At 42.4% G+C, this 24218-nt stretch overlaps 2 protein-coding genes across 2 annotated transcripts; both read right to left on the reverse strand.

The window, feature by feature from the left end:
• Positions 1-190: 190 nt before the first annotated feature.
• LOC110534518 (C-type lectin domain family 4 member E-like) lies at positions 191-3472 on the reverse strand. The gene is made up of 5 exons (XM_036933956.1): positions 3295-3472; positions 2969-3190; positions 2725-2867; positions 2500-2603; positions 191-499 (listed from the first exon to the last, which is right to left on the reverse strand). Exons 2-5 carry the CDS (start codon positions 3126-3128, stop codon positions 349-351), a joined length of 558 nt encoding a protein of 185 aa, XP_036789851.1. The 5' UTR covers positions 3129-3190; positions 3295-3472; the 3' UTR covers positions 191-348.
• A 6761-nt stretch (positions 3473-10233) lies between these two features.
• LOC118936758 (CD209 antigen-like protein C) lies at positions 10234-12941 on the reverse strand. The gene is made up of 4 exons (XM_036933952.1): positions 12569-12941; positions 12325-12467; positions 12100-12203; positions 10234-10647 (listed from the first exon to the last, which is right to left on the reverse strand). Exons 1-4 carry the CDS (start codon positions 12900-12902, stop codon positions 10497-10499), a joined length of 732 nt encoding a protein of 243 aa, XP_036789847.1. The 5' UTR covers positions 12903-12941; the 3' UTR covers positions 10234-10496.
• Positions 12942-24218: the final 11277 nt, after the last annotated feature.

Raw genomic sequence — 24218 nt, forward strand, 5'->3', positions numbered from 1 at the left:
GAATTTATGTTTTTGCACAAAGTCAACTGTACTAATTTCAAATTATATCTGATGACGTGTGAAACAAATTGAATAGTACACAGGAAGGTACAATCAGGAAATAAGTAGGACTTTTATTAATAAGATACTACAAACAAATACAATAATAGGTGCATTTGCATGTGTGTGTGTACGTGCATATGTGCTTGCGTGTGTGTGAAAATCTGTGTAAGGGTGTGTTTGGGATTGAGGCAGAGTGTGTGAGCGAGATCAAGACAGAGGCTCTATCTGTGTGTGTGTGAGAGAGAGAGAGAGAATGAAGGAGGAAGTTGTGTGCACTGCAGGCTACAGTATGTTGTCAGGATGATGTTAAACCACTTTCTCACAAATCCAGTTGAGTTTCCAGTCACATGGCATGTCATTCCATGCCTTAAGTGGAAAGATCCAATCTTTATGTATCTCAACACAGTCCTCCTCCCCACTAGGATCTCCACTATCAGGCTGATGGTCATTCCAGTACCTACAGGGTTAAAAACCATCAGAAGCCATGTTTAATACCAGTACCTAAAGGGTTAAATACCATCAGATATCATGTTTAGAACCAGTACCAACAGGGTTAAAAACAGTCAGATATCATGGTTAATACCAGTACCTACAGGGTTAAACACAATCAGATATCATGGTTAATACTAGTACCTACAGGGTTAAAAACAGTCAGATATCATGGTTAATACCAGTACCTACAGGGTTAAAAACAGTCAGATTTCATGGTTAATACCAGTACCTACAGGGTTAAAAACAGTCAGATATCATGGTTAATACCAGTACCTACAGGGTTAAAAACAGTCAGATATCATGGTTAATACCAGTACCTACAGGGTTAAAAACAGTCAGATATCATGGTTAATACCAGTACCTACAGGGTTAAAAACAGTCAGATATCATGGTTAATACCAGTACCTACAGGGTTAAAAACAGTCAGATATCATGGTTAATACCAGTACCTACAGGGTTAAAAACAGTCAGATTTCATGTTTAATACAAGTACCTACAGGGTTAAAAATAGTCAGATATCACAGAACATCACAATCCTAAATAATATACTGACATTATTCAGCTTAATTCAGCTTTGTTGAATACCACCATCAATGACAATAACCTGTAGGGATAGAGGTTGAATGAACTGAACATTGGAGACTTATTGTCATAGTAGTTATCATCTCTTACTTCGTGGTCAGTGTTGGTCTATCAGTTGAGTATGAAGAACCTAGAGTATGAACAACACAGAGAATCAGTCCTACTCCTTACACTGTGGTCAGTGTTATTAGAGCAGTAGTCTCTTACCTTGGGTTGGTCAGTGTTTTTATAGAGCAGTAGTCTCTTACCTTGGGGTGGTCAGTGTTATTATAGAGCAGTAGTCTCTTACCTTGGGGTGGTCAGTGTTATTAGAGCAGTAGTCTCTTACCTTGGGGTGGTCAGTGTTATTAGAGCAGTAGTGTATTACCTTGGGGTGGTCAGTGTTATTATAGCAGTAGTATATTACCTTGGGGTGGTCAGTGTTATTACAACAGTAATATATTACCTTGGGGTGGTCAGTGTTATTACAGCAGTAGTATATTACCTTGGGGTGGTCAGTGTTATTATAACAGTAGTATATTACCTTGGGGTGGTCAGTGTTATTACAGCAGTAATATATTACCTTGGGGTGGTCAGTGTTATTATAACAGCAGTATATTACCTTGGGGTGGTCAGTGTTATTATAACAGTAGTATATTACCTTGGGGTGGTCAGTGTTATTACAGCAGTAATATATTACCTTGGGGTGGTCAGTGTTATTACAGCAGTAGTATATTACCTTGGGGTGGTCAGTGTTATTATAACAGTAATATATTACCTTGGGGTGGTCAGTGTTATTACAGCAGTAATATATTACCTTGGGGTGGTCAGTGTTATTATAACAGTAATATATTACCTTGGGGTGGTCAGTGTTATTACAGCAGTAATATATTACCTTGGGGTGGTCAGTGTTATTATAACAGTAGTATATTACCTTGGGGTGGTCAGTGTTATTACAGCAGTAATATATTACCTTGGGGTGGTCAGTGTTATTACAGCAGTAGTATATTACCTTGGGGTTGTCAGTGTTATTATAACAGTAGTATATTACCTTGGGGTGGTCAGTGTTATTATAACAGTAGTATATTACCTTGGGTTGGTCAGTGATATTACAGCAGTAGTATATTACCTTGGGGTTGTCAGTGTTATTATATAGCAGTAGTCTCTTACCTTGGGGTGGTCAGTGTTATTATAGCAGTAGTATATTACCTTGGGGTGGTCAGTGTTATTATAACAGTAGTATGTTACCTTGGGGTGGTCAGTGTTATTATAACAGTAGTGTATTACCTTGGGGTGGTCAGTGTTATTATAACAGTAGTATATTACATTGGGGTGGTCAGTGTTATTACAGCAGTAGTATATTACCTTGGGGTGGTCAGTGTTATTATAGCAGTAGTATATTACCTTGGGTTGGTCAGTGGGGTGCCGTCCACCCATTTCCAAGTCCCCTCACTAACAGAGTCAGTCAGACCAATCCAGACTCTCTTCTTGAGTTTGAAGAGAAACTCCTGTTGTTGAGAGAGATAAGTATATATTAATATGTTTGATCATATCTACCCCTGCAATGCCATTTCTTCTCTCTCTCTTTCTGTCTCTGTCTCTCTCTCACTCTCACTCTCTCTCTCTCACCTGTTCCATATCACTGTTTATGATCACCAGGTCTGCTCCTCTCTTCAAACAGTCCTGTCTGCTCTCCTTCCAGGTTTTAGTCTCAGTAGACAGGAAGTACCAACTGGATTCAAACTTCTGCCAGCCTTCAGGACAGGTTTGTTCTACAAGATGAAAACATGCATTTCCTTCAATGTATCACGCTGGACACTTAATGACTGAATACAGACATACAATAATGTGCTTGGGATGAATGTTAACTCACTACAATTGGTAAGCTGGTCTCTCTCTTTAGTCAGGGTGTTGTAACTGGTCTGTAGCTGGTCTCTCTCTTTAGTCAGGGTGTTGTAACTGGTCTGTAGATGGTCTCTCTCTTTAGTCAGGTTGTTGTTACTTGACTGTAGCTGGTTTCTCTCTTCAGTCATGGCATTGTAACTGGTCTGTAGCTGGTTTCTCTCTGTTGAGTTGTGATGACCAATGACTCCATCTGTATAAGGGAAGAGTTATTCAAACATGTAACTACCAAACCATTTATGGATAAGTATGATTAAGTAGGCTACTTAAGTCTCAGTGACAACATACTAAACTTACAGTAGACAGACAGGCCTATGGTCCCAGCCAGTAGGAGAACACACAGCAGCCCCAGATACACTGCAGCAACTCCAGAGGGTCTCTTCCACCACTGAACATGTACTGAATCACAAATGATTAAAGTAAGATCTTTAGTAATGTGTATTACTGTATCATCTAGGAATGGGACGAATAAAGGTATAGAAATACTGGGTAATCTCACCTGTTTAATATATATTGTGTGTGTGTGTGTGTGTGTTCGTGGAATCGTACCTGAAGCAACAATTCCATCTCTTGGACTAGGCTTGAAGGCTCCTACATTGGAATATAATTGGCCATCGATGTCTGTGTTCTTCATAGCATCAGGCTCATCGTCATTAAATCCATCTGGGATTTCATAGACTCCCTTTGACATCTTAACACACTTGTGGTCAAATACAGTAACTTCTACTTCTTACCTCAACTCTAATGTGCATCTAGCTGTGTTGTCTCCCTGTGTTGTTCTGCGTCTGTGTGAGTTTTTAGGTAGTGAAACTCCTTATCAGTCAACCACAGAGGATGACAAATTGTGAAATCAACACAACACTGGCCACCATGTGACTTCCACCAGCCTTAGTTTGATAATATACATTATGTGACTCTATATCATGATATATGATGTATGTGTGAATTCACAGGGTCACAATTTTGTATCTGCTAAAATAAATTGGGATCCTGTTAATTGACATATACACTACAAATATCATGACTGAGTTTACAGCATCCCTAGCCTTCAAATGAAGAACACATTATGGATCTCACTCTGACTGGAGGTGTAGAGGGGAGTTGCCCTTAGATGCTGATCTTGTTCAGTTGTATATTTATTCCACAAATGGTTAAAGTTGGGATTGAGGGAAAGTAACCTGATCAAAGATCTGTACTTAGGGGAAACTTCCCCCTGTGTTGTGACCGGCCACCAATGGCCATGTAGGGGTCTATGCTCTATCTATGCTGACTGTGAAGAGTTACTCAGAATGAAAAAGCAGAAGATCTGACAATATCTCCATAGTTTCAGTTTGACAGATTTAAGAGGAAGAAGAATAAAAACCCTTCACATGTATTATGATAAAACGTTCATATTTCCACCCTGTCTTTCAAATCAAATCAAATCAAATGTTATTTGTCACATACACATGGTTAGCAGATGTTAATGCGAGTGTAGCGAAATGCTTGTGCTTCTAGTTCCGACAATGCAGCAATAACCAAGGAGTAATCTAGCTAACAATTAAAAAACTACTACCTTATACACAAGTGTAAAGGGATAAAGATTATGTACATAAAGATATATGAATGAGTGATGGTACAGAGCGGCATAGGCAAGATGCAGTAGATGGTATCGAGTACAGTATATACATATGAGATGAGTATGTAAACAAAGTGGCATAGTTTAAAGTGGCTAGTGATACATGTATTACATAAAGATGCAGTAGATGATATAGAGTACAGTATATACATATACATATGAGATAAATAATCTAGGGTATGTAAACATTATATTAAGTAGCATTGTTTAAAGTGGCTAGTGATATATTTTACATCAATTCCCATTATTAAAGTGGCTGGAGTTGAGTCGGTGTGTTGGCAGCTGCCCCTCAATGTTAGTGGTGGCTGTTTAACAGTCTGATGGCCTTGAGATAGAAGCTATTTTTCAGTCTCTCGGTCCCAGCTTTGATGCACATGTACTGACCTCACCTTCTGGACGATAGCGGGGTGAACAGGCAGTGGCTCGGGTGGTTGTTGTCCTTGATGATCTTTATGGCCTTCCTGTGACATCGGGTGGTGTAGACAGACAGGCCTAGGTGTCCTGGAGTAGGTGTCCTGGAGGGCAGGTAGTTTGCCCCCGGTGATGCGTTGTGCAGACCTCACTACCCTCAGGAGAGCCTTACGGTTGTGGTCGGAGCAGTTGCCGTACCAGGCGGTGATACAGCCCGACAGGATGCTCTCGATTGTACATCTGTAGAAGTTTGAGTGCTTTTGGTGACAAGCTGAATTTCTTCAGCCTTCTTCACGATGCTGTCTGTGTGGGTGGACCAATTCAGTTTGTCTGTGATGTGTACGCCGAGGAACTTAACTGACTACCCTCTCCACTACTGTTCCATCGATGTGGATAGGGGGATGTTCCCTCTGCTGTTTCCTGAAGTCCACAATCATCTCCTTAGTTTTGTTGATGTTGAGTGTGAGGTTATTTTCCTGGCACCACACTCCGAGGGCCCTCACCTCCTCCCTGTAGGCCGTCTCGTCGTTGTTGGTAATCAAGCCTACCACTGTTGTGTCGTCCGCAAACCTGATGATTGAGTTGGAGGCGTGCGTGGCCACGCAGTCGTGGGTGAACAGTGGGTCTGGCGACGAATATGTAGCGAGGGCGAGCCGACTAGAGCATACATGTCGCAGTGGTAGGTGGTATAAGGTGATTTGGTAACAAAACGGATGGCACTGTGATAGACTGCATCCAGTTTGCTGAGCAGAGTATTGGAAGCTATTTTGTAGATGACATCGCCAAAGTCGAGGATCGGTAGGATAGTTAGTTTTACTAGGGTAAGTTTGGCGGCGTTAGTGAAGGAGGCTTTGTTGCGAAATAGAAAGCCGATTTCTAGATTTGATTTTGGATTGTAGATGAGTCTGGAAGGAGAGTTTACAGTCTAACCAGACACCTAGGTATTTATAGTTGTCCACATATTCCAGGTCGGAACCGTCCATGGTGGTGATGCTATTCGGGCGGGCGGGTGCGGGCAGCGAACGGTTGAAAAGCATGCATTTGGTTTTACTAGTGTTTAAGAGAAGTTGGAGGCCACGGAAGGAGTGTTGAATGGCATTGAAGCTCATTTGGAGGTTAGTTAGCACAGTGTCCAAGGAAGGGTCAGAAGTATGCAGAATAGTGTTGTCTGCGTAGAGCAAGAGCAGCAACATTGATATATACAGAGAAAAGAGGCGGCCCGAGAATTGAACCCTGTTGTACCTCCATAGGGACTGCCAGAGGTCCGGACAACATGCCCTCCGATTTGACACACTGAACTCTTTCTGCAAAGTAGTTGGTGAACCAGGCGAGGTAGTCATTAGAAAAACCAAGGCTATTGAGTCTGCAGATAAGAATACAGGGATTGACAGAGTCGAAAGCCTTGGCCAGGTCGATGAAGACAGCTGCACAGTATTGTCTTTTATCGATGGCAGTTATGATATCATTTAGTAAATTTTTTATTTGTATCTTTATTGAACTATGCAAGTCAGTTATTAAGAACAAATTCTTATTTTCAATGACGGCCTAGGAACAGTGGGTTAACTACCTTGTTCAGGGGCTGAGCGACAGATCTTTATCTTGTCAGCTCAGGGATTTGAACTTGCAACCTTTCGGTTATTAGCTCAACGCTCTAACCACTAGGCTGCCCCATTGAGCGTAGCTGAGGTGCACCCGTGACCGGCTCGGAAACAGGATTGCACAGCGGAGAAGGTACGGTGAGATTCGAAATGGTCATTGATCTGTTTATTAACTTGGCTTTCGAAGACTTTAGATGGGCAGGATCGATATAGGTCTGTAACAGTTTGCTTCTATGGTGTCACCCCCTTTGAAGAGGGTGATGACCACGGCAGCTTTCCAATCTTTAGGGATCTCGGACGATACGAAAGAGAGGTTGAACAGGCTGGTAATAGGGGTTGCAACAATGGCGGCGGATAGTTTTAGAAAGAGATGGTCCAGATTGTCTATCCCAGCTGATTTGTAGGGGTCCAGATTTTGCAGCTCTTTCAGAACATCAGCTGACTGGATTTGGGAGTTACATCACAAACGATTAACAAATTTGACAGGATTGCGTGCTTCTACATCTGCATTGCTTGCTATTGGAGTTTTAGGCTGGGTTTCTATATAACACTTTGACATCGGCTGATGAAAAAGGGCTTTATAAATACATTTGATTGAAATTTGATTTCCCACCGACCGTTTCTACATTCTCAAAAATAGAATTATTGTTTCATTCTTCAATTTTGTGGATGTAGGCGTTTTGGCAGGGGAAGATCCTTGTCTCACATAGGTTTCTTTCCCCTCACACTTGCCAAACCCAAAGTTTCTACAAGGTATTTATGACCATCATAAAACCTGTGATGGGAGAGAGAGTGAGAGAGAATGGCTGTGATATACACACAAAAGGGCACCTTGTGACACCTTTGGCATATTGAGCAAGGCCTGGGTCTTTCTTTCTATGTAGGTCTACTATACATTAAGTCTCTGATTCTAGAATTAATGTGGTGGTCTTCCAACATGGCCACCAGGAGGTGTCGTACATCAACTGAAGTCTCTGATTCTAGTGATATCTCTGTCTCTGAGTCATCAGTGTGTTTCTGTCTGTGTGACTGATGTATCAAATCAAATTGTATTTGTGACATACACATGGTTAGCAGATGTTAATGCGAGTGTAGCGAAATGCTTGTGCTTCTAGTTCCGACAATGCAGTAATAACCAACGAGTAATCTAACCTAACAATTCCACAACAACTACCTTATACACACAAGTGTAAAGGGATAAAGAATATGTACATAAAGATATATGAATGAGTGATGGTACAGAACGGCATTGGCAAGATGCAGTAGATGGTATCGAGTACAGTATATACATATGACGTGAGTATTGTAGGGTATGTAAACATTATATTAAGTGGCATTATTTAAAGTGGCTAGTGATACATTTTTTACATCAATTTCCATTATTAAAGTGGCTGGAGTTTAGTCAGTATGTTGGCAGCAGCCACTCAATGTTAGGTCTAATGGCCTTGAGATAAAAGCTGTTTTTCGGTCTCTCGGTCCCAGCTTTGATGCACCTGTACTGACCTCATCTTCTGAATGATAGTGAGGTGAACAGGCCGTGGCTCGGGTGGTTGTTGTCCTTGATGATCTTTATGGCCTTCCTCTGACATCGGGTGGTGTAGGTGTCCTGGAGGGCAGGTAGTTTGCCCCTGGTGATGCATTGTGCAGACCTCACTACCCTCTGGAGAGCCTTAGGGTTGTGGGCGGAGCAGTTGCCGTACCAGGTGGTGATACAGCCCGACAGGATGCTCTCGATGGTGCATCTGTCGACGTTTGTGAGTGCTTTTGGTGACGAGCCAAATTTCTTCAGCTTCCTGAGGTTGAAGAGGCGCTGCTGCTTCTTCTTCACAACGCTTTATGTGTGGGTGGACCAATTCAGTTAGTCCGTGATGTGTATGTCGAGGAACTTAACTTACTACCCTCTCCACTACTGTCCCTTCGATGTGGATAGGGGGATGCTCCCTCTGCGTTTTCCTGAAGTCCACGATCATCTCCTTTGTTTTGTTGACATTGAGTGTGAGGTTATTTTCCTGAATCCACACTCCGAGGGCCCTCACCTCCTTCCTGTAGGCCCTCTCGTCGATATTGGTAATCAAGCCTACCACTGTAGTGTCGTCCGCAAACTTGATGATTGAGTTGGAGGCGTGCATGGCTAAACAGTCGTGGGTGAACAGGGAGTACAGGAGAGGGCTTAGAACGCACCCTTGTGGGCCCCAGTGTTGCGGATCTGCAGGGTGGAGATGTTGTTACCTACCCTCACCACCTGGGGGCTGCCTGTCAGGAAGTCCCATACCCAGTTGCACAGGGCAGGGTCGAGACCCAGGGTCTCGAGCTTGATGACAAGTTTGGAGGGTACTATGGTGTTAAATGCTGAGCTGTAATCGATGAAGAGCATTCTCACATAGGTATTCCTCTTGTCCAGATGGGTTAGGGCAGTGTGGTTGCGATTGCGTCGTCTGTGGACCTATTGGGGCGGTAAGCAAATTGGAGTGGGTCTAGGGTGTCAGGTAGGGTGGAGGTGATATGGTCCTTGACTAGTCTCTCAAAGCACTTCATGATGACGGAAGTGAGTGCTACGGGGCGGTAGTCGTTTAGCACAGTTACCTTAGCTTTCTTAGGAACATTAACAATGGTGGCCCTCTTGAAGCATGTGGGGACAGCAGACTGGGATACGGATTGATTGAATATGTCCGTAAACACACCAGATGTAGATGTTAACTCTAGAGTATTATCATCAACATGACACGGGTATGCCAATGCAAAAATACAACAAGTTACATACTTGTGTGCATTTGTGCATGTGAGAGATTGTTACAGTGGTTATTGTAAAACTATTTTCTGCAGCACAATATACATCATTCCATTTCTCTACATGGTCAGCTTGTCAAGAGTATATCTCAACACAGTCCTCCTGCCCAGGGAATGGGACTTGCTATTTGTGATGATGGACAGGACACTATCATACCAGGAAGATATAGATCACAGAGGGGAAGTGGAGAACAAAGACTAGCTGGTAACATATATTAAATATCATATGTAACAGCCCCAAGATAATTCAGGGAGTTTCCAGAACTCCCCCTTCCTTTCTGCTGATTTGGACCCTCTGTTTACTACCAAATATACATCAACATGTTCAGGAGGTCCAGGACTACAAACATGGGTCATTATAATGTCCAGACAATAGATGTGACACTACAAACTGTTCCAAGTGGATATTGAGGGTGGGAAGGCTTAACCAGTGAGGATGAGATGTTGAGTGACATCTGTTTGAACAACTGAAAACATCCACTTCACTCTTTTGGGACCCTTATAAGGGAACATCAGTCAAATATGAGCATTTGATATTGTATGTGACTTGACAACAAAGACTGACGATCAAAGATGACTTAGTAACATAATTTGAGATCCTTTCATATCTCTACTACACTCATTGATTGGTGATACAGTCAACTCCTTCCTATACAGTGTATGTAATGGTGGTTTGGTACTGTTGAGAGTGTTATCACCAGGCCACAATTAGAATATATTCTTTTGAATTATTTTAATTGGAATTTATGTTTTTGTCAACTGTACTAATTTCAAATTATATCTGATGACGTGTGAAACAAAATTAATAGTACACAGGAAGGTACAATCAGGAAATAAGTAGGACTTTTATCAATAAGATACTACAAACAAATACAATAATAGGTGCATTTGCATGTGTGTGTGTGTACGTGTATGCATGTGTGCTTGCGTGTGTGTGAAAATCTGTGTAAGGGTGTGTTTGGGATTGAGGCAGAGTGTGTGAGCGAGATCAAGACAGAGGCTCTATCTGTGTGTGTGTGAGAGAGAGAGAGAATGAAGGAGGAAGTTGTGTGCACTGCAGGCTACAGTATGTTGTCAGGATGATGTTAAACCACTTTCTCACAAATCCAGTTGAGTTTCCAGTCACATGGCATGTCATTCCATGCCTTAAGTGGAAAGATCCAATCTTTATGTATCTCAACACAGTCCTCCTCCCCACTAGGATCTCCACTATCAGGCTGATGGTCATTCCAGTACCTACAGGGTTAAAAACCATCAGAAACCATGTTTAATACCAGTACCTAAAGGGTTAAATACCATCAGATATCATGTTTAATACCAGTACCAACAGGGTTCAAAACAGTCAGATATCATGGTTAATACCAGTACCTACAGGGTTAAACACAATCAGATATCATGGTTAATACTAGTACCTACAGGGTTAAAAACAGTCAGATATCATGGTTAATACCAGTACCTACAGGGTTAAAAACAGTCAGATTTCATGGTTAATACCAGTACCTACAGGGTTAAAAACAGTCAGATATCATGGTTAATACCAGTACCTACAGGGTTAAAAACAGTCAGATATCATGGTTAATACCAGTACCTACAGGGTTAAAAACAGTCAGATATCATGGTTAATACCAGTACCTACAGGGTTAAAAACAGTCAGATATCATGGTTAATACCAGTACCTACAGGGTTAAAAACAATCAGATATCATGGTTAATACCAGTACCTACAGGGTTAAAAACAGTCAGATTTCATGGTTAATACAAGTACCTACAGGGTTAAAAATAGTCAGATATCACAGAACATCACAATCCTAAATAATATACTGACATTATTCAGCTTAATTCAGCTTTGTTGAATACCACCATCAATGACAATAACCTGTAGGGATAGAGGTTGAATGAACTGAACATTGGAGCCTTATTGTCATAGTAGTTATCATCTCTTACTTCGTGGTCAGTGTTGGTCTATCAGTTGAGTATGAAGAACCTAGAGTATGAACAACACAGAGAATCAGTCCTACTCCTTACACTGTGGTCAGTGTTATTAGAGCAGTAGTCTCTTACCTTGGGTTGGTCAGTGTTTTTATAGAGCAGTAGTCTCTTACCTTGGGGTGGTCAGTGTTATTATAGAGCAGTAGTCTCTTACCTTGGGGTGGTCAGTGTTATTAGAGCAGTAGTCTCTTACCTTGGGGTGGTCAGTGTTATTAGAGCAGTAGTCTCTTACCTTGGGGTGGTCAGTGTTATTAGAGCAGTAGTATATTACCTTGGGGTGGTCAGTGTTATTAGAGCAGTAGTCTCTTACCTTGGGGTGGTCAGTGTTATTAGAGCAGTAGTATATTACCTTGGGGTGGTCAGTGTTATTAGAGCAGTAGTCTCTTACCTTGGGGTGGTCAGTGTTATTAGAGCAGTAGTATATTACCTTGGGGTGGTCAGTGTTATTACAGCAGTAATATATTACCTTGGGGTGGTCAGTGTTATTACAGCAGTAGTATATTACCTTGGGGTGGTCAGTGTTATTATAACAGTAATATATTACCTTGGGGTGGTCAGTGTTATTATAGCAGTAGTATATTACCTTGGGGTGGTCAGTGTTATTACAGCAGTAATATATTACCTTGGGGTGGTCAGTGTTATTACAGCAGTAGTATATTACCTTGGGGTGGTCAGTGTTATTACAGCAGTAGTATATTACCTTGGGTTGGTCAGTGGGGTGCCGTCCACCCATTTCCAAGTCCCCTCACTAACAGAGTCAGTCAGACCAATCCAGACTCTCTTCTTGAGTTTGAAGAGAAACTCCTGTTGTTGAGAGAGATAAGTATATATTAATATGTTTGATCATATCTACCCCTGCAATGCCATTTCTTATCTCTCTCTTTCTGTCTCTGTCTCTCTCTCACTCTCACTCTCTCTCTCTCACCTGTTCCATATCACTGTTTATGATCACCAGGTCTGCTCCTCTCTTCAAACAGTCCTGTCTGCTCTCCTTCCAGGTTTTAGTCTCAGTAGACAGGAAGTACCAACTGGATTCAAACTTCTGCCAGCCTTCAGGACAGGTTTGTTCTACAAGATGAAAACATGCATTTCCTTCAATGTATCACGCTGGACACTTAATGACTGAATACAGACATACAATAATGTGCTTGGGATGAATGTTAACTCACTACAATTGGTAAGCTGGTCTCTCTCTTTAGTCAGGGTGTTGTAACTGGTCTGTAGCTGGTCTCTCTCTTTAGTCAGGGTGTTGTAACTGGTCTGTAGATGGTCTCTCTCTTTAGTCAGGTTGTTGTTACTTGTCTGTAGCTGGTTTCTCTCTTCAGTCAGGGTGTTGTAACTGGTCTGTAGCTGGTCTCTCTCTTCAGTCAGGGTGTTGTAACTGGTCTGTAGCTGGTCTCTCTCTTTAGTCAGGGTGTTGTAACTGGTCTGTAGCTGGTCTATCTGTGTTGACTTGTGATGATCAATGGCTCCATCTGTAAAAGGGAAAAGTTCATCAAACATGTAACTAAAACACCATTAATGAGTAAGTATGATTAAGTAGGCTACTTAAGTCTCAGTGACAACATACTAAACTTACAGTAGACAGACAGGCCTATGATCCCAGCCAGTAGGAGAACACACAGCAGCCCCAGACACACTGCAGCAACTCCAGAGGGTCTCTTCCACCACTGAGCATGTACTGAATCACAAATAATTAAAGTAAGATCTTTGGTATTATGTTTTACTGTATCATCCAGGATTGGGACAAAAAAAAGGTCTAGTACAACAGGGTAATCTGTTTTAATGTATTGTGTGTGTAATTTATGTGTGTGTCACATCTGCTCCTGCACCGCCCTCTACTGGCCATCTTGTGTCTCGACCTGCCGCCTCTCCCAGTATTCTCTCCCGATCTGTGTGTGTGTGTGTGTATGTTCATGTGTGCATGTGCGTGTGTGTGTGAGAGCATGAGTGCAATCTTACCTGAAGCAACAACTCCATCTCTTGGTCTGGGTTTGAAAGCTCTTACGTTGGCATATAATTGGCAATCAATGTCTGTGTTCTTCATTGCATCAGGCTCATCGTCTTCAACTCCATCTGAGTTTCCATAAACTCCCTCTGACATCTTAACACACTTTTGGTCAAATACAGTAACTTCTACTTCTGACCTCAAATCTAATGTATGTCTGTGTCTTCACCCTGCACTGTCCTGCGTCTTCTCCCTGCAATGTCCTATCTTCTCACTGCACTGTCCTGCGTCTTCTCCCTGCACTGTCATGTGTCTTCTCCCTGCACTGTCCTGTGTCTTCTCCCTGCACCGTCCTGCGTCTTCTCCCTGCACTGTCCTGCGTCTGTTTGACTTATGGTAATGACTATTTCTTAAACAGTCATCCACTGTGAAGGGGAAACTGTCAAATCGACACGTCACTGGCCACCACATGACCCACTATAGACCCACTATAGCTTCTATTAGAAATATGTTTTAAATGATTCAAGATAACTGAAGTGATCATGTATTTTAGCAGATAAAAGATTGGACTTAGTGAATTTGCACATAGATCATATATCATTACTGAGGCTTTGACACCCCAGCCTTCAAACAGAGGTCACGTTATGTCTACTCTGTGACCGGCCACCGATGGCCATATAAGGATATTTTTTATCTGTATGTGTGACATCAGTGTGAAGACTTATTCGGAGCTGGTGGGGGAAATCTTTTGTCTGCATCTTTATCAGAGGTTTAAAAGGGGAACTTTAAGTGTGTGTGTGTGGCTGCGTGTGTCGTGCAGTGTGTGTGTCCTCTCATACTAGACATCATCACTTAACCATTCATCATGACAATCAACATGATAACTACTAGACATCATCACTTAACCATTCATCATGACCATCAGCATGATAACTACTAGACATCATCACTTAACCATTCATCATGACCATCAGCATGATAACTACTAGACATCATCATGACCATGGTCAGTGTTATTATAGAGCAGTAGTCTCTTACCTTGGGGTGGTCAGTGTTATTATAGAGCAGTAGTCTCTTACCTTGGGGTGGTCAGTGTTATTATAGAGCAGTAGTCTCTTACCTTGGGGTGGTCAGTGTTATTATAGAGCAGTAGTCTCTTACCTTGGGGTGGTCAGTGTTATTATAGAGCAGTAGTCTCTTACCTTGGGGTGATCAGTGTTATTAGAGCAGGAGTCTTGGGTTGGTCAGTGGGGTGCCGTCCACCCATTTCCAGGTCCCCTCAGTAACAGTAATTCAGACCAATCAAGGCGTAACTGACTGATGTAACCCCATTGATAAACATATTTTGTTGTCTCACAGAAAACATTGTAATACAAAGTATTGCCTTCACGCATTTCCAAATCCCCTTTGTCTCTCTGTCATTCAGACCGATCCAGACACTATCAATGTTCCTGTTTTAATTCAGTGAGGGATTTGTTGTTGAGAAAGATAAAGAAGTCAATTACATATGAGTATTCATTATTTACCTCTCTCTCTCTCTCTAGCTCTCTCTCTCTCTCTCATGTTGATAGTTGGATACAGTACTGAATTGTTAAGTGATGCTTCCACCTAGTGGTTAAAATGAGAGATGAACTCACCATAGAGAAGAAATAGTGGAATTACAGAAGTGTCAATGGGATCTTTCTCAATTCATCATTCCTCAATTCCTCCTCACATCCTCTCTCCTCCACTCCATTCTCCTCTAATATGGTTGAGTGTGTGTTTTACCTGAGTGCTGGTCTCCTGGTCCATTTTTAGACGAAGGAGACCACCTCTCTTGGTGCTGGTCTCACCGTCTCTCAGGGTGTCTGCACTGATGTAGATATCCACAATCCTCTCCTCCATCTCACCTCTGTTAAACTTGACCTTCTTGTTCATATCTGTTTCAGTATAGATTACCTTTGACATCTTTAACAATACCTAGATCTTTCTTTCTATGTAGGTCTAACGTGCGCTGCCACTTTAAGGGCGCATGGAGCGGTAAGGAAGGAAGAAATAAAGAGAGCTCATTCAGCTCTTTGGGGAGGGGCTCTTGGGTGGCGCGACGGTTTGATTGTGCCGTGCTGCAGAAGTTTTGTTTGTTTTCAGCGCGTGTAGTTTATAAAGTATTTAACTCAATCATCGGTGTGATCGCTCTACGTCGTGGTTGTTTTCGTTTGGGACCGATGCAACTTGTGTATTGTTATTTGAACTGTATTGAGGTGAGGTGTACTAATGACATGTGGCCGAGAAGATTGTGAACATTTTTATGGCCTTTGTTGTGTCTATGAACACCCCCCACATTCATACCCTCTGCACTCCTCCACTGGAAGATAATACAGATTATTGCAAATCCTCTGTTGATGGCTGGGTTCTTTCTTGTATGAAGTTGCTGTTAAATTGCTCTGCCATTATTACTATTATTATTATTATTATTATTATTATTGTATGAGGTATTCTTGGTGGGGTTACCCCTGTGCTGTGATGTGGGTTTAATATGGTGTGTATTCTCTCTCCACTGGCTATCTGGTGAACAGGCTACACTAGGCAGTCTCTTCTGCTGATGTGTGTGTGTGTCTGGTAGTGGTTCTCTCTATTCTACTATTTTCCTTTCGGCATGGTTAATACCTGCCTGGCGCCCGAACAATCTTTCTTTACCCCTCTCAAATAAACACCACTACAATACATTAAGTCTCTGCTTCTAGAATTAATGTGGTGGTCATCCAACATGGCCACCAGGAGGTGTGGTACGTTAACTGCAAGGCCTCTATACGTTAAGTCTCTGCTTCTAGTGACATCTCTGTCTCTGAGTCATCAGTGTGTCTGTCTGTGTGACTGCTGTAGGTGTTAACTCTAGGGAAGTAACAACAAAATGACATGGGTAGTTGTGGCTATGCTAATACAAAAATACAAGTTTGCAAGCTTGTGTGAGAGATTTACAGTGGTTATTGTTAAACCATTTTCTGTGGCACAGTATAAATGATTCCATGTCTCTACATGTTTATCTTGTCCAGAGTACATCTAAACACAGTCCTCCTGTCCAGGGAATGGGACTTGCTATTTGTGATGATGGACAGGACACTATCATACCAGGAAGATATAGATCATAGAGGGGAAGTGGAGAACAAAGACTAGCTGTTAACATATATTAAATATCATATGTAACAGCCCCAAGATAATTCAGGGAGTTTCCAGAACTCCTCCTTCCTTTCACCTTTCTGCTGATTTGGACCCTCTGTTTACTCCCAAATATACATCAACATGTTCAGGAGGTCAATAACTACAAACATGGGTCATTATAATGTCCAGACAATAGATTTTAGACTACAAACTGCTCCAAGTGGATATTGAGGGTGAGTAGTCTTAACCAGTGAGGTTGAGATGATTACAGTAACCACCATGTCTCTCCTCTACATTTACAGTTTAGTCATTTAGCAGACTCTCTTATCCAGAGCGGCATACAGGACCAATTAGGGTTAAGTGCCTTGCTCAAGGGCACAGCGACAGATTTTCACGTAGTCGGCTCGGGATTTTGATGCAGCAGCCTTTCGGTTTCTGGCCAAACAATCTTAACTGCTAGAAGACCTGCCTCCCTCTCTCTTAATGAACCTGATTGGTCGAGGAGATTGAGTGACAACTGGTTGACTGACTGAAAATATCCATTTCACTTCCCTCCTTTTGGGGCCCATATTGGGAAACAACAGTCAAATATGAGCATTTTACATTGTGCTTATCTGTAACTTGACAGTAAAGATCCTAAGGTTAGAATCAGGGGAGGGGAACCTGATCCTAGATCTGTACCTAGGGAAATTTTCCCCTGAAGTTTGACCGGCCACCAATGACCATAGGGGTCTTTGTTCTATCTATGCTGACTGTGAAGAATTACTCAGAATGAAAAAGCAGAAGCTCTGACAACATCTCCATAGTTTCAGATTTAAGGGACGGCAGGGTAGCCTAGTGGTTAGAGCGTTGGACTCGGAACTGGAAGGTTGTAAGGTCAACCCCCTGAGCTGACAAGGTACAAATCTGTCGGTCTACCCACTGTTCCTAGGCCGTCATTGAAAATAATAATTTGTTCTTAACTGAAAAATATTTTTAAAAAGATCCTAGTTAAATAAAGGTTAAAAAAATATATTTAAAAAAAGGGAAATGAAAGAAGAACAAAAACCCCTCACATGTTTTATGACAAAACGTTCATATTTCCACCCTGTCTTTCAGTAAAACATAACATATACATACTAGTTACATCTAATGACACAACTCTCTCTGCACTGATTCCACTGTTCCACTTGACATCTACCTACATGAACTATTATACAAATCTATAGCTCTACAGCTCTACAGCTCTACAGCTCTACTCTATTGAGAAAGCATCACACAGACCCTTAGATACAGGGACAGAGTCAAAGGCGGCCGGCCCTCTGTTGGACGTAGTACTAACTACAGGTACAGCTGTAGTGTTGGTGACCGAGACCTGGGTGGATGAAGTACTTACTACAGGTACAGCTGTAGTGTTGGTGACAGAGACCTGGGTGGATGTAGTACTAACTACAGGTACAGCTGTAGTGTTGGTGACAGAGACCTAGGTGGATGTAGTACTAACTACAGGTACAGCTGTAGTGTTAGTGACAGAGACCCGGGTGGATGTAGTACTAACTACAGGTACAGCTGTAGTGTTGGTGACAGAGACCTGGGCACTATTGAAAAATAGGATGATACGGTAATAATTATGGACTTAGCCATTAGAATGGAAATGGGGCCCTGGGATGTAGAGCTCACATCCACCCCAACAGAGTTCTTCACTGAGCCCAGACACACACCTACGTTGCCAGTCCTGTCCACTACCACCAGTTCTAACTTTGAACAGCAGTTGGAGCTGCAGTCCACAGGGTCATTTTTTTCGGCCCTGGGGCCTACCGCCCTAGACATGTTGAGGGTCCCGTTGCCCTGGCATAGGGTGACGCAGACAATGCCTGTCTCATTGACACCGTCAGTGAGCGCTGCCAGTTTGAGGAGCTGCATGCTAACGGGCAGTCAGAGGAGAGTCAGAGGTATAATAAGAACCCGTTGTTATCAAGGTAATCAGGTGTATATCCAGGATGCATCCGGTTTACTCAGCCCAACATCACATGCACACTAGCACTCAGTTCACACAGGGAGCAGCGTGAGCAGCGATGTCGTCATTATGTCATCTTAAAACATGGAAGACATTGGATGAATTTACTTTTTTTTTTTTTTTTATCTGCCCGTTTTTTTTATCTGTGATAATTGTCCAAATAATTCAATGGATATTTTGTGCACAAAGGTGATGAATAAAGTGTCTTCTTACACATTTTTCAAATCTGACTTCTAGGCCTAGCATCCGTTAAACTGCAGAACCGAAACATAACTATTGGAGCAATCGAAACCATGCTTCTAGACCATTAACCCTGGCCCATTGGAGGAGAAGCCTGGTAGCACTCAATGGGGAGTGGTAAAACCTGTCACCTTGAGGGGGGAAGGAGGGAGGGAGGAAGGAGGGAGGGAGAAGGGGTGGAGAGAGAGAGAGAGAGAGAGAGAGAGTAATGGCGATATCGGCAGATTTGGTGGACTGAGACGCATCCCATGCAAAAAAAACCTGACATCTCCATCTTAAATTGCCAGATTTTGATGGGGATATTTTTATCCTTAGATTGACTCACCAGTCAATATACTCTATGGGTTTTCTAATATTTGTGGAAAGTACGAATAATATATTTAAAATGGAAATGATGAAATGCACCACATGTAGAGTGTGGACAAAGTCAAATGTACTAATGTAATGTTGATTTGTCAAACAACTACTGGTGTACAGGAAGCTAGAATCTGTGGAAATAACTACTGATATAAAGAGGAAATAATATTGGTAATATGCTGGTTTCTCTCCTCAGTGTTGTAACTGGTCTGTAGGTGGTCTCTCTCTTCAGCCTGTTCTTCCAGGTCGGTTAAATTAAAAACATTCCTGCGGTAATCCAGGACCACGGTTGCCTACAAGGTGCAGTACTTCCCAACCCTCTCCTCTGGGTTCACCAGACAGGCACACCTGCATCAATTAGTAAAGGGTTTGATGGTTAGTAGAATGAATCAGGTGTGTCAGATTAGGACCACTGAAAACCTAACACACACTAATGTACCCAGAGGCCTTTAGTTAAAAGACACGGTTCATTCTGCACAACAGCCAGAAGAGGGCAGTATTTAACTCCACAAGCTAAAGGAATGATTGGCAGACTAAGCTCTGACTAGACAAACCCCTTTCTGCAGCACTCCAGGACCAGGGTTTTCTACTACACTGTAGGTGCAGTACTTTCCAACCCTCTCCACTGGGTTCACCAGACAGGCACACCTGCATTAATTTGATGCACTACAGGGTTTGATGGTTAGTAGACTGAATCAGGTGTGCCAGTTAAGTGCTAAAACCAAAATGTGAAATGTCTGATGGTCCCTGAGAAGAGGGTTGGGAAACCCTGGACTGGTAGCCTCAATCTTCACTGTAGTGCTGTTTTCCATTATTCTGGGTGATTGAATGATTAAAGTGGTGTATTGGCTATTAGTATTCTAGACCTGAATCAGTCCCTGGTCAGAGGAGAATGATGATGATGAGGTTTAAGGGTATTTTTGTACTGTTACTATGGGAACCTTTATTTAGTATCAGCAGTGGTGTTGGTCATGTTCACACGTAGATCAGTATGGAAGAATGTGAAGCCATGTGGTGTTGCCTCCCTGTGTGCATGCATTAGAATGTGATCTCTATTGATCTGTGCAAACACACATCACTCTGTAAATACAGTGCATTTGGAATGTATTCAGACATGTTCACTTTTTCCACATTTTGTTACGTTACAGGCTTATTCTAATGTGGGTTAAATCGTTTTCCCTCTCTTCAATCTACACCTAACACCTCATGATAACAAAGCAAAAACATTTTTTTATGACATTTTTTAATTTTTTTTAAATCAGACCCTTTACTCAGTACTTTGTTGAAGCACGTGACAAATAAACTTTGATTTGATTTGAAGCACCTTTGGCATTGATTACAGCCCTGAGTCTTCTTGGGTCTGACGCTACAAGCTTGGCACGCCTGTATTTCTAGGAATTGCTCCCATTCTTCTCTGCAGATCCTCTTAAGCCCTGTCAGGTTGGATGGGGAGTTTTGCAACACAGCTATTTTCAGGTCTCTCCAGAGATGTTCGATCGGGTTCATGTCCGGGCTCTAGCTGGGCCACTCAAAGACATTCAGAGACTTGTCCCAAAGCCACTCCTGCGTTGGCTTGGCTGTGTGCTTAAGGTCATTGTCCTGTTGGAAGGTGAACCTTCGACCCAGTCTGAGGTTCTGAGCGCACTGGACCAGGTTTTCATCAAAAATCTCACTGTACTTTGCTCCATTCATATTTTCCTTGATCCTGACTACTCTCCCAGTCCCTGCCGCTGAAAAATATCCCCATAACTTGATACTGCCCTCACCAAGCTTTACCGTAGGGATGGTGAAAGGTTTCCTCCAGACGTGACGCTTGGCGTTCAGGCCAAACAAATAGTTCAAACTTGGTTTCATCAGACCAGAGAATCTTGTTTCTCATGGTCTAATAGTCATTTAGGTGTCTTTTGGCAAACTCCAAGCGGGCTGTCATGTGTCTTTTACTGAGGAGTGTCTTCCGTCTGGCCACTCTACTATAAAGGCCTGATTGGTAGAGTGCTGCAGAGATGGTTGTACTTCTGGAACGGTCTCTCATCGCCACAGAGGAGCTCTGGAGCTCTGCCAGAGTGACCATCGGGTTCTTGGTAACATCCCTGACCAAGGCCCTTCTCCCCCGATTGCTCAGTTTTGCCAGGCGACCAGCGCTAGGAAGAGTCTTGGTAGCAAAGGATCTGAATACTTATGTAAATAAGGTATTTCAGTTAATTTTGGGGGAGAAAAAATCATCTAAAACCTGTTTTCACTTAGTCATTATGAGGTATTGAGTGTAGATTGATCTTTTTTTATTTAATCCATTTTAGAATATGGCTGTAATGTCACAAAATGTGAAAAAGTCAAGGGGTCTGAAAGCACCTAATCCAGCAGACATATAGTGTTATCTATACAGTTGCTGTACTTCACACATTCAGCAGCTATGAAAATTATGTTTCTGATTCCCTCCCTCTGCATCAATATTGTTTAATATTCACCATTATATTACTGATTAGCGCAGCGGTCTAAGTCATCACAGTGCTGAGGCGTCACTATAGCCCGGGGTTTGATCCCAGGCTGCGTCACAACGGGCCATGACCAGGAACCCCATCGGGTGACCCAAAACTGGCCAAGCACTGTCCGGGTTAGGGGAGAGTTTGGCAGGAGGGGAGCTATTCTTGGCTCATCGCACTCTAGTGACTCCTTGTGGAGGGACGGGAGCCTGCAACCTAACTTTGAATGTCAGTCAAATGGTGTTTCTTCCAACACATTGGTGAGGTTGACTTCTGGGTTAGTGAAAGGAAGGGGGATACCTAGTCAGTTGTACAACTGAATGCATTCAACTGAAATGTGTCTTCCGCATTTAACCCAACCCCTCTGAATCAGAGAGCAAGTATTGTGTTTAGAAGTTGGAGGCTAGGTGTTCATGACCTTCTCCTCTCCAGAACTCCACCGAGGACTTTCAGCGCTGAGACAAGATTGTAACTAGCAACTGGGGAGGAAATGGGGTTAAAACTATAATACATTTTTTGGGGGGTGAATCATTTGACATAGTTTTAAAGAGAAGTGACACTTAGTGATGGCTTTGAAATAAACTTGAGTCAAAGAGTAACAAGTAGGCTGTCTAACCAGAGAGAGAAGATTAAACTGTGTCTATCAGAGGGAGATGGGAGGGAGAGCAGTAGCAGTAGCAGGGTTGGTAGTTTCCTGTGTCTGTGAGGGCAGAGCTCAGTACGGCTCACGCTATCAACCACAAGAAGGAGAGAGCGGTCTCGTTCAAGGTCGACTATATTGCAGTCAGGCTGCACACAACAACTAATGGGCCTCCGATTGCTATATCATATAATGTGGTTAGCTGATGTGTTAAACACCTATCCAGAAGTTGTGAGATCTGGAAGGCGACTTCATTGCAGTCAGCCTGGAACACGACAATGTTACGACAGGGGTGGGAGGAGAGAGGGGCCAGGGCTCAGTTATCAGTTGTCCATTAATTTATGTTAGTATTTTTTGCTGATACAAGATTGTCTTATGTGACTTAGTCATAAGTCTGGGCATACAGATAAGAGCCGTTTGGGTACGACCTGAGTGTGTGACATCCTGTTCTCATATATCTACAGGAACTTAGATGGGTGGAAACATGAAGGAAGGAACAAACAATAGTGGCAATGTTAGCTATTTTAATCTGAACAGACAAGCTAAATCAGCTTTTACACACCATGTTCTGTGTCTACCCATCTAAGTTCCACCCATCTGCTAAACTGCCACAATGACACATTTTTTTGGGTAATTTTCCTATAAGAGGAGAGAGAACTCTGTTTGTTGGGCTTTCCTAACGATGCACTGTTGAGTGGTTGTTAATGATTGCTTCATTTTTGCTGATCTTATAACAAAGTGTTTGTTAAAGGAATCTACAGTCTCTCTTCCTGTAGAATTGCTATCATAAATAAATTACATGTATCTTATCTTTGTAAGGTTGTAGTTAGGTGTTGTAGTTTACACCAAACTCACCCTGACGACTCTCTCGCTCTAACACCTTCAAGAGGGCTTCAAACTTGTTAGCAGGGGGTTTCTGATGAACTTGGGTGGGGGGGGGGGGGGGGGGGGGGGTCTACCAGTCAACTATCTATCCTGCCCTCTATCGACCATTCATAGTGACAATAGTGGTAGATGGATTGTTTGTCCAGATCTGCAATAGGCTAACTGGCAATCATACCACACATAAAAGCATTCCAAGCTGCATCTATAGGAATTGCTGATAGGCAGCAGACAGGCCAGTTGCATCATTGTGCATAAAATAACAGTATAGACATGAGACACAGCTCAAAAAGATCCCCTATTGATCTTGCTTAGGGACAATACAGTTATCCTGCCAAGACTAGCCTACAAAACCAAAATCCAATGAATAATTGCATTATTGTTCTACTCTAGGCTGTAGACTGCAGTAAAAATGTAATAATAAGCCCTGTTATTTGAATGTTTCATTCCATTTGGATCAGTTGTGGGCCTACTCTGACAGATTCTAGAAAGGCACAGCAGCAGGCCAGTCTGGCTGTATTTTTACTGCTGATACTGATGCGCTGTCTCTTGCCGATCATCATTCTCCCAAGTCGTTCTATATAGTGTGACCACATAGGCCTATGATCCCAGCAGGCCCAGTTATTCAGAAAAGCTCAACACACCTTCTGCCTGCTTTCCGATCCGAGCGGCTATTCCTCAACCTAGAACCTAAAGCTTAAATATAGCCTAAATACTTTCATTTTAAAATGTATTTCCTTTTAAGTGTGCATTAACATAACAGGTCACAATGTTTTAATCTGATTAGGCTACTTTAAAAGTCTCCTGTAGACTACCTGCAAATGTTCATCCACTCCCCTCTAATGTAATTCAAGCATCCAAACTGCACACCGGCCATTCCATTACACCAAAAAATGTAAAGAAATTTGGAGATTGTCAAGCCAAGACTTTAATCCTGAGTAGGGAGGGTTATATTTTCTGTTTGTCAAGATTGACATACTCTATTTGATTGTGGTGTTGAAAACGCAAACCATGATGATAAGCACTCAGTCACTAATCGGTATGCAGTCATGTGTTGCTTATTGGTTGGTGGAAAATGTGTTGCATATATGTTATATAATTAAAGCAATAAGACCTGAGTTGGTGTGGCATTGCGTCG

This window comes from Oncorhynchus mykiss, chromosome 10 (assembly GCF_013265735.2).
Source record: "Oncorhynchus mykiss isolate Arlee chromosome 10, USDA_OmykA_1.1, whole genome shotgun sequence".
Lineage (NCBI taxonomy): Eukaryota > Metazoa > Chordata > Actinopteri > Salmoniformes > Salmonidae > Oncorhynchus > Oncorhynchus mykiss.

Excerpts from the sequence above, each read along its gene's own strand:
- LOC118936758 (XM_036933952.1), bottom strand. The coding sequence starts at position 12,902 with ATGTTTGATGAACTTTTCCCTTTTACAGATGGAGCCATTGATCATCAC. Across the intron at positions 12,204-12,324 it reads TAAACAGTGATATGGAACAG|GAGTTTCTCTTCAAACTCAA; the intron begins GTGAGAGAGAGA and ends TCTCAACAACAG. Across the intron at positions 10,648-12,099 it reads ACCCCACTGACCAACCCAAG|GTACTGGAATGACCATCAGC; the intron begins GTAATATACTAC and ends TTAACCCTGTAG.
- LOC110534518 (XM_036933956.1), bottom strand. The coding sequence starts at position 3,128 with ATGACTGAAGAGAGAAACCAGCTACAGTCAAGTAACAACAACCTGACT. Across the intron at positions 2,604-2,724 it reads TAAACAGTGATATGGAACAG|GAGTTTCTCTTCAAACTCAA; the intron begins GTGAGAGAGAGA and ends TCTCAACAACAG. Across the intron at positions 500-2,499 it reads ACCCCACTGACCAACCCAAG|GTACTGGAATGACCATCAGC; the intron begins GTAATATACTAC and ends TTAACCCTGTAG.